The 11,059-nt window shown below is 35.2% G+C and overlaps 1 protein-coding gene and 1 long non-coding RNA gene across 3 annotated transcripts in view; both read left to right on the top strand.

Annotated features, from left to right (window-relative positions):
* The window catches only part of LOC135137501 (uncharacterized), a 35,252-nt gene extending 29,613 nt beyond the window's left edge, over window positions 1-5,639 (top strand). For both annotated transcript variants that reach the window (XM_064067184.1, XM_064067182.1), the window contains one exon: window positions 3,609-5,639. In XM_064067184.1, coding sequence (XP_063923254.1) covers window positions 3,609-4,296 — 688 coding nt within the window. In that variant the 3' untranslated portion in view covers window positions 4,297-5,639. The remainder of the gene's footprint in view (window positions 1-3,608) is intronic.
* Window positions 5,640-8,192: 2,553 nt separating this feature from the next.
* Window positions 8,193-8,678, top strand: LOC135137502 (uncharacterized). Its single transcript, XR_010281823.1, has 2 exons — window positions 8,193-8,270; window positions 8,368-8,678. It is a non-coding gene; the product is annotated as an uncharacterized LOC135137502 (long non-coding RNA).
* The last annotated feature ends 2,381 nt before the right edge of the window (window positions 8,679-11,059 follow it).

An 11,059-nucleotide genomic window follows, 5' to 3' on the forward strand; every position in this document is an offset into this window, starting at 1 on the left:
GACGTTGCCCTGGAGGAGGTCGTTCAAAGGTGCTTGCGTCTCTGCCGCCTTAGATAGGAATCTTCTAAAAAAATTCAACATACCCAAGAACTGACGCAATTTTTTTACTTTATTTGGGTGCGGGAAGCTGCGGATGGCTTCGACCTTTTTTGGAAGTGGACGTGTACCTGCGCTGGAAACGAGGTATCCTAAGAATTTGACCTCTGGCTGGCCGAAGACGCATTTCATGGAATTGATAACGACGCTGTACTCTCTTAAACGCTGAAACACGCGGATACGGCGAAGATGTCGTAATTCAAACAAGCCGAATGGGGTGGTAATGGCAGTCTTCGGAACGTCTTCTTTTGCGACCGGGATCTGGTTGAATGCGCGTACCAGATCGATGGTTGAAAATATGATTTCGCCGTGTAAAGATTGCGCAAAATCTTGGATGTACCTCACCGGGTACCTGTCGGGGCAGGTTCTCGCGTTGAGGACACGGTAATCCCCGCATGGCCTCCATTCGTCGCCTTTCTTGGGCACCATGTGAAGAGGTGAAGACCATGAACTTTGGGATCGCACACTTAGTCACCTCTTCGGTGGAAGTGAGTTGGGTAATTTGATCGTGCAGTCGCTGGTTTCTGATCTCCACCGAGAGTCCGTAGTGAGTCAGGAAGTCGGCTCCGATATTGGGTTTACCACGTCCGCGACAACAAATCTCCACGTAAAATCGCGCCGTATGCCCAAATTCAATGACAACGTGATGGTTCCGTACGTTGCGATGACGCTGCCGTTTGCCGCGGAAAGTTCATATGCGAACTTCGTACGTGGTTTTGGCAGCAGGGCATGCGGGAATACACACAGATCGGCGCCGGTGTCGATGAGGATTTTTTTTTTCCTGTTGTCCTCTCTGTGACGAATAAACGGTTCGACGTTGTTGTAGGGGTGCTGGGGCAGGCGTCAACGGCCATCATTAACGACTGCCCTCGGCGTTTCCCGCCGGTATGGAACTGTACCTACACGGCTTGTCGCATCTTCTTGACTTGTCGCCGAAACGCCAGTGGTATCAGCAGATACCGCTGTCGCCTTTCACTCGTTGACGGAATCGCGATCGCGAACGCGACGATTTGCCTGGCGGCGAGTCTGATCGCATGTTTTGTAACTGCGATAAGCGGTAAGCCTCGATTGTAGCCAGCTTCTGTAGGACGACCGCACACACAAAATAATTTGAATTTACATTTGTATCACATGTGTTACATTAAATCTTTGTACAAGTATTATAATTAACAAACATGAGGCTACTCTAACTTTGCTGTAATAATTTAACCTAAATTGAATCACGAAACTAAAAAAAGTCGTCATGAAAAAACGTTGGCTAAACCCCTGTAACTATCAATGGTAAGAACAATAATTTCTAATGATTATACATCACATAACACTAATTATTTCTTGATTGCATATTAGTAGGTACCTCCTTAGATGTTGGTAACAATATTCGCTTCAATTCTGTTTTATACGTACAGCATCAAAATAGTATATTATTAGCCAAAGTTGCAAGGTTCTAGACCGAGCACAAATTTGAACCCGAGACGCGCAGCGTCGAGGGCTCTGAAGCGCGAGGTCTAGAAGTGGCTTTACAACCGTGGTTAATATACTATTTTTTTCACTAGTAGAAACCATAAGACAATAAATTGAAAAAATAAACGTTAAATTTTTTGACGCAATATGATTTTGTTTTGATTTCTAATCAAACGTAATCGAAATCTTCAACACAAAGAAAACCGTTTACACTTGTCGTTGAATTAATCATTTTATCTTCTACCGTCTACCAACTACCATGCGCATACTCAAGTAATGTTAGTAGCACACATTTATTCATTTTACTTCCCGAGCGTAAGCAAAGGAAGTATTGTAATCGAGTCCGTCGGCCGACTCTCTACTTCTACGTTTTCTTGATATTTCATGACCCCTAGAAGACCAAGAAATAGGTCTCCCATTTCCGTCCGTCTGTCCGTCCCCCTGCCGTCCCCGATTTTTATTAGTCAGATAATCTCCGAAAGTAGGTACTCGAAGGATTGCTGTGAAATTTTGTACTTATACTTATTAGGAATATCATCTAGATGGTAAAACGCTAACCAAAATTTGTCTAATCATCCCCACCACTAATAAGATGACGTCAATTCAAAATTGTACATAGTAAATGGGTTTTAAATTGTATAAAATAACATAGTTCTACACATGTAGTTTACGACTCCAAATTGAGTTTTTACCCGAAACGTCCAGATTTTTGGAACCCGAATGCTTTGAAATGTTGCAGATGTTTTAAAGCTATAAAGAGCATCATAAATTTTTAGTCAAAATATATTTGGTTATCCCTTCCAAAAACTTCATGACGTCAGCTCAAAAGTTTGCCGAATAAATCCGATCTAAAATGTACAAAATATGATGAGTATGTACTTGTGATTTACCACTCCATTCATATTTTTTGGAATTGCATATACATGGTGACTCAAAAAAATTAATGAATGCGTAAATTTATTTTACTGATTTACTCAGGAACTACAAAACCAAATGCTTTGAAATCTTGAAGATGTTTTAAAATTATCATAAGCATGGTAAATTTTTGATCAAAATGTATTTGGTCGTCCCCCCTAAAAATTTATGACGTCATCACAAAATTTTGCTGAATAAATCCTATCTAAAATGTACAAAATATGGTGAGTCTCTTTTGTGATTTATCATTCCATTCAAATTTTTTCGATTTGCATATACAGGGTGAGTCCAAAAAATTAATGAATGCGTGAATTTATTTTATTGAGTTAATCAGGAACTACAAAACCGAATGCTTTGAAATCTTGCAGATGTTTTAAGGTTATAAAAAGCATAATAATTGTTTAGTCAAAATATATTTGCTTATCCCCTCCAAAAAATTGATGACGTCAGCTTAAAAGTTTACCGAATAAATCCTGTCTAAACTGTACGAAATATGATGAGTCTGTACTTGTAATTTATTATCCCATTCATATTTTTTGAATTTGCGTATACCGGATGACTCAAAAGAAAAAATGAATGCGTAAATTTATTTTATTGATTTACTCAGGAACTACAAAACCGAATGCTTTGAAATCTACTGCGAAAAAAAACATAATAGGCATGCAGTCAAATTAGAACCCAAGACGCGCAGCGTCGAGGGCTCTGAAGCGCGAGGTCTAAAAGTGGCTTTACAACCGTCGTTAATATACTATTTTTTTCACTAGTAGAAACCATAAGACAATAAACTGAAAAAATAAACGTTAAATTTTTTGACGCAACATGATTTTGTTTTGATTTCTAATCAAACTTAATCTAAATCTTCAACACAAAGAAAACCGTTTATACTTGTCGCTGAATTAATCATTTTATCTTCTACCGTCTACCAACTACCATGCGTATACTCAAGTAATGTTTGTAGCACACATTTATTCATTTTTTAAGAAATAATCACATCAAGTATTTCATACATAACCTCAATCTTCTTTTTGAACCTTGGTCGCAAAAGCTGAACTTTGCTACCTCTAAAAGAGTCGACATTTGCTTCATGACTGCTAGTGAAAAAAAGAATAATTAACTGATTTTAATTTTTGTTTCAGACATCTAGACGTCCCACGAAGATCGAGCAATATAACATGTTCTTCTTCAGGAAGTTCGTATTTAGAGCGGCGCGATTCAGCCGTAGCTCTCGGAATTCCAGTTTTGCCGGGCCACAAATCTAAAAGTCGTAGACGTCAATCCTCACCGCTTCTAGAAATCTACGATTTTTATTATCCAATCGACATTAAAGTCATTCAACCGACACCTGGTGGATCACCTTGTGGGAGTGACCGTGCCCTGTATGATCACGTCACAGAGCCACCAAATTTAATACCTCGATTAGCACCATTAGCATCTATAAGTAGTTGCAATAGTTCCTTAGGTGCTGACTATACAGACTTGGATGTAGCATCGTATACCAGTGATTCCGTTTTTCAAGAAGATAGAGATAGTACAGATGACGAAGTGGAGCAGTTTTCGACTGATAGCGATTTAAGTGATGCGGGAGCTTGTTATAATAGGAGAAAAAAGAAAGACAATATTTGTGATTCGTTAGTACCCACACCTGTTAACGAAGGACCTTCTTGTATGTCGCCAAAAATTAGCATTAAGTCTTCATCAAAGTCTTCTTTGACAGTTGTCGAGAATCTTGAACAACCTGAAGAAACAGTGACTGATGGTACTCGGAAATCGTCGACATCTTCTATTAATATTGATGAGCCGAGGGCACAAGAGACTCTTTTTTAGTTTTTTACTAAATTATGATTCATAGTTACTTAAATATAACAAACTAGAAGTATTGACATAGGTGCTAGCACTACTAGGGTAAATTCGGTCGGTGTTATCTTAAAGAAATGGTAACGATTTTGCACAAATGTAAAAATATCTCGAATACCGAGCAGTTTTTTTTTAACATTGAAAATTTGCTTGATGATGAATATCGATAAAAATGGACATGATAATTTGTTTTATGGTATTTAAAAATACTTAATATGAGATTCTTTTATTCCTTCAGTTTGAAAGTGATATAATTTGGTTTATAATGAACGGTCGACACATTTGAACAATAGTTTATATAAAGTCAGATCCTGAAACTAAGGTTTTGTTTCTTATATACCTATATCACCAAAAAAAGTTCTATCTAAAATTTATATATCTTTTGAAGTTTATTCAAATAAAAGCAGTCAGTAGTAGCAGACAACCACAAATCACAAAAGTAATTATTATCCAAGTACGATAATAATAAACACATATTTTTGTTTTAAGTACAGTTGTAGAAACGTTTAACAACGGAAAGTTTTATATAAGATAAGTTTTTCCAAATTTCTGAAGTGCCAAATTCCGTGAAATAATTGCTTTATCCCAGTTTCCGTATTTATTAGATACAGCATTCAGATTAAATTTGTAATTTAATACAAAAATAACCGATTAGGTATATAAGTGATTCAACTCGAGTGTAATTTTTAATTTTTACTTTTTTGAACTATTGTATTGGGAATGCCATACAAATAGGAACTAAATTATTAGTTCTTACTGTAAAGAGAGAATGTAGCTGTCGAAAATATAACAACAACGTACGAAACCTAGTGGAACCAATCTTTTTCGAATTTACAATCACATATACTTCGTAAAGAATAATGTGATTAGATTTAGTGTTTATACATATGTAAGATACATATCGCATAATCTGTAGATAAATTACTGTGGAATAAATGCGTTAAGTGTTTGTGTTTAAAATATTGTGGTATGATGATATTCGCTTAAAACAAAGCATCGTCACTGTATAACGTCGGGTCAGGGTCAATTTATGTCTAATCATGTATGTATGTATGTGCATATACCTATTTAAAATCAAAGGACTTTGAAGTAGTTGTGCGAGAAAGGTATTTTTGCTGGTTGTTAAAATTCTAAAGCCAATAAAAATATCTTTTCTTAAGTAAAATTTTTATTGTTATTTTTGCAAAATTTTAAATACTGTTTAAAATAGAAAAACGTGGTTTAGACTCTTAGGAAATCAATGTTCATAATTTGTTGTTTCCTTAAATTTTACTTTTGGGAAATAATGCCTTGTTGATAACATCAGAAAATAATCTTTATTAAGTACAATTACTATTTCTAAAGAAAGTTTGTTAATTTTTTAATAATATTTCATTGTTGATTTAATATAGTTTCAGAATGCAATAAATGTATTAATTGTTTTTTAAGACTTATACTATATATAGATGGTACAGTTTAAAATGTAAGTAAAAGTAAGTACATTACTAAAATCAAGGGATGGCTTCTTTGATATCACTCGATATCAGTCAATATGATGGAATATTTACTACGTTAACGCTTTGGGAATTCGAAGGAACGTGGAAACAGGAAAGAAATAAAGAACTAGTTACACTGTATACCATTATTTCTTGGAAAAAGCATTGGTATAGATTACAGAATATGTTCAATATGAGTGTGGAGACAAAAAAATCGGTACAAACGTTCTGTTGCATTTTTCACTCCATTGAATTCTGTAGTTTTGTAGTTACGTCTGCCCAAATCATCAGAGTGCTCCCTCAGTATAAAAGTAAACAACATTTAACTAATATCAAATTTTGTTAAATGTGGTTTTTCGCAATAATTTTTTTAATTTTCTGTTTTTCGTAGTTTATTATCCTAGTGCCGGTCTAGGCCAATTCGGCGCGGCCGACTTGGTGCAAGACATTTTGGCGCAGGGACACTTTGGCGTAAGCCATCTTGGCGCGGGCCATCTTGGCGCGAATGAACTCGCACCAAGAAAAATAGGTATAAATATACAAAAATTGCACCCGTTGTTAGCATAACTTAATTTTTATAGTCTCCAACGTGTGAAGGGGTAATGACGACTTTTTAATGGACACATGGGCGCTTCGCGCCCTGCACCCCATTATAAACATACTCCTAAACGTGGAACTTCTTGCTTCGTGGATCATTTAGTTATTGGAATTTGTGCGAATGAAACTGTGTATTTGATTGCCTACACTTAGCATAAATAACAGGGTGCCAACCACAGTACGAACAATAAATATTTTTTATATTATATCCCGACGTACTCGCGCCAAGATGGCTTGCGCCAAAGTGTCCCTGCGCCAAGTTGGCTTTGCGCCAAAATGGATCGCGCCAAGTTGGCCGCGTCAAGTCGGCCGCGCCAAATAGTCCCATTCCGTCCTAGTGCGTCTCCCATTCCTTAATATACTCACTTTACTTCACAAAATTTTAAACGGTCTTGAGTTTCACTACCACTAAAAAAAAGGACTATATTTATTTAGGGAGAACTTACCTGGCCCACTGGCCCCTCAAGTAGGATCAATTTCTTATATAAAATATAAAATTTGATTTTACAAATTCAGTTTTGTTTTTTAGAACCCCTACAAGTTAAATAAGAAGATGCGTGGATTACAGGTACAGAAGCATGCTGTGATATGTTTCAGCTGAGTTTTTTTATAATAAAATTTTTGGATGACATCCATTTTTTAACAAGAACAATCTATCAATTTGGATAGACACAGTTCAATATCAAGCAGCACAACTGTATTCTCTGGAAAAATGAGGTAAGTCATTTTATTTAATTCATAAAATAAATTGTTTTTTCAATTGAATTTAATTAAAATACTGCAAACGCTATTATTCTTAGCTTTAGGGGGAAATTTAATTTAGAACAGTGCAAAAATGACGTATATATAGCGTCGGTGTCACGACACAAACCTATGTCTATTTAAATTTCAACGGATATTTGGTATGTACTAAATTAAACTTCCATCTTCAAGCTAAAAACAATGACATTTACAAAATATGAATATCTTTATCCGTTTTATATGGGACAAGGCTAATTTCACGTGTTTTTTTTTTATCATAATCCGTAATTTTGTAAATCAAACGAAACTTGAAATGTTTACATGAAATTATTTCAAAACTATTATCGATCAATTTTTCACCCGTAGAGAAAAGAATAAAGCGTTTACTAATAATTTAATAACACAAATTATATCAATATCAGGCAGTGCATCAGTAATTGAAGAAAGGTCTACTTGTACGAAAGTATGCAAATTTTTTGCAGCAAATAAAACACCACCACCTATTGAAGCAATCAGCACATCATAATTTCAACATAGATAATACTAGTCTTAGTGCAAGAGAAAAAAAATATGTCAGTGCGAAAATGTTATTATACTGTACGAAAACAGTATAATAAAATTTCTCCAGACTGGCTGTTTTGCGAAAATTTGGCTGTTTAGAGAAAAAACTCAAAGTACTTAGATTCGTACACTACAAGTACGTGTAGCAGTGTATTATTGTATAACATTTAAATCATTTTAATGTAGAATTCTTTGAGATGATGTCATCACTAATTTAATACGACAATTATAGCACTCGTTCTTTTGGAGCACTTTCAATTAGAATTTTTTTTGAATATGAACGTTGCCTAATTTACGACTAACAAGCAATGGTTCAATAGAAATGACAAAGACTACACTATTATTTCTTTATCTTATTTTTGTCGATAATGTCGCTAAATAAGTTAATTAACAAATATTAATTAATACTGGCGCTATTATTTAATATAGATTATCATATTAAAATCAATTTCTGAAGTATTGTTTACACTTTTCTGATAAGTTTCACTATAAAAACTGTTGCTGTTAGATAGGAGCTTTTATAGTGAATTATCCCTCCTATTATTTCTGCTCTTTGCGAATTCAAAAAACGTATGTGGTACGAAAATGACTTTGTGTTATAAAACTGTTACATTTATGCCTGTCTAATTTAGCTTAATAATTCTAATTATAGTTTATTTTATTTCAGTTTAAAATGAAATATCTGGTACTTCTTTTCGTCTTCGCTGTGGTTTTAACCAACACTTATGGCATAGGTCCCGCCCCTAACATCTTTTCCAGTCATCGTGGATTTACCATTGGTGACAACCAAAGTCCTGCTGACATTTTTAGATCTCTAGGAGATTATTTCCACCGACTCAGTGTAATGAATGCTAATGGTGCTCTTGATTTATATGGTCATCCTGCTGGGCGTTAAATAAAACAAATTTTTATGTGTTAAAAGTGTTACCTACTAAAAAATTGTTTAATGGCAAATGAATAAAAATATTTACGATACAACTTTTAATGTTTGGAAATTTATATTGTACTTCGCGCATAAATTTGATTTACCTATGTGAAATGTGTAACGTCCAAAGCGAAGATTTTTTAAAATTATTTATTTCCACATCTATACAATTTTGATCATGTGCATTACAGAGAAGTATCATCTTTACACATTCATACAGCTAAAGGAAGCATTTGCGATAGATTCGCCGGGAGGGGAGATGCGACGATCTCCATCTTTTCTTGAGATTTTCCCAAATAGGAAAATACAGATTTTTCATTTCCATCCGCATGCTTAGTGACCACCACATGTTGGAACACCAATGGTGATTTTGATAATCGTATAATAGCACTACGTTTGATACCGTTGAAACGTCGACGAACGTCAAATTTCTCGTCACGAAACAAGCAAGCTCGAACAAACTTCAAAATGCAGCGAAAACCTACAAAAATTTTTGAACGGGAAACTAAAACATGCTAAAAATTATTAAATCCATGGGTTACAAACATAAAATTGAAAATAACCGGAAAGATTATTTACTGTCGTGTCCAAATTGTTTAAAGATGGCGGCTGAGCATTTGAACACTAACAAAATTATTTATTTGGGTATAGGCCCATTCCCTGGAAATGGAGAGCTAAACTGCCAGTGGGGGAAGAGGTAATAATTAAAAGCTCCTAACATTTTAATACTGTTACAATTATCGGTGACTAAAATCGGCGTGAGTAAAACTCAACAGTTGATTTGTGAGTAATACAAAATTACAGGACTAACAAATATACAGCGATATTTACAGAATAATTCCAATTCAATTGGAATGGATTTGACTAGTTCCGTCATTATTGGACTTCACTTGTTGACTAACTCGATCGTTCCCGGCTGCCGTCACCGATGATGAGTCACCCATTATCGCCACACATACTTACTAGAAAAGCCTCTAGAAAATCCATAGGCGTTGTACCGGGGCGACGTAGTGTTGATTTCATAACAATACTTATATTGAAATATAAAACTACAAACATGATTATTGAAAAATAATTCAATACGTAGCAGGCAAAAAAACAAAATAAAACATAAGGGTAAACTTACATAACTAAAACATGCATGAATGTGATAAAAACACTACGCATTTGCTTTCAATTCCCTCATTCTTAAAATCTACGGAAATAACTTACGAAACCTAATAAAATTAATAAGTCGCTAAATATGTGTGATATCCCCTAAAATCTAACAATTATACGTGCAATTAAATTTTAATAAAATTTCGTAAGCTACAAGAATGAGAATTCGAGTAGTGCACTTCGCTAGTTAATAAATTGCGACTGCGTACCTATTTATACCCTACCTAATAATTACTAAAAATAGTAAATATAATTGCAACTAAGATTGCGGCGGATATGGAAGAAACATGCTCCTGAGAATAGTTTACATTTGTTTTCCGTAATACTTCTGAGAAGTTGAAAGAGTAAAGTAAAACAGGTACGACACGGCCTAAATTTAGTAGCTAAATTTTCGCTTTAACCTTTAAATAACTCCTGCTAACAAACATGCACTCCAACGAAGCTAATTATTATCTGCTGGTAATTAAGCCTGCTATCATACCTGCTTTTCGGGTTAAAAATCAATGCAAGACCAAACAGAAAACAATTTCAAATTATAAAAGAAACTCAAAAAACTTTATTACATGCAGCACAGGTAGGTGTTTAGAATACAACAATCAAAATATTCTATTTTTCTGGAACGTGTAACATGACCCTACAGAAATCCATGCCCACGTGTTGACAGATGTCTCGCTTTGTTAACATGTTTGAAGATTACATCGTATGTCTCGAGGCCTGTATACTTTTAACTTGCTATTTGGCAAGATTGAAAGATTTTGTCGTTTGAGAAAATAACTCCAATACTCTTCAGCCTACATGAGTTGTTGTAAAACAAACCCAATCTCTATACTGTATCGTTTCGAAGTCCTCATTCCCTAATGCGTCGTCGGGCAGTTCTTACTCATGATCTGCAGCTTCAATTGCAGTTGTAAATGGCATGTGTTCCACAACTTGAACGGCAGCATGATTTCCACCAACCGTGGTGATGTGACGGCGACGTGGCGATACGTACCTGGACGGGGATCAAGTTGCTCACCTTTTCTCCATTTTTTTATACGATAACTAACACTAGTCCGCGATAAGCCCAAAAGTGTAGCCACATACCTTCATTAAAATAACTAATCGATAGCAGGTTCGGAGCTAAATTAAATCTGACAATACTTACGTCAGTCATCGTGATAATTCATCATGACAATAAAGGACCGACTACAGTGAATTTTTGTGAATTCGCGTGAATTGTGTGGACGAAATTCACTGTCCGCGACTGTACTATAGAATATTGTTGCGATGATCGGTA

This window comes from Zophobas morio, unplaced genomic scaffold (genome assembly GCF_036711695.1).
Source record: "Zophobas morio isolate AGI-343-1 ecotype UQ-CSIRO unplaced genomic scaffold, CSIRO_AGI_Zmor_V1 ptg000029l, whole genome shotgun sequence".
Taxonomy (NCBI): Eukaryota; Metazoa; Arthropoda; class Insecta; order Coleoptera; family Tenebrionidae; genus Zophobas; species Zophobas morio.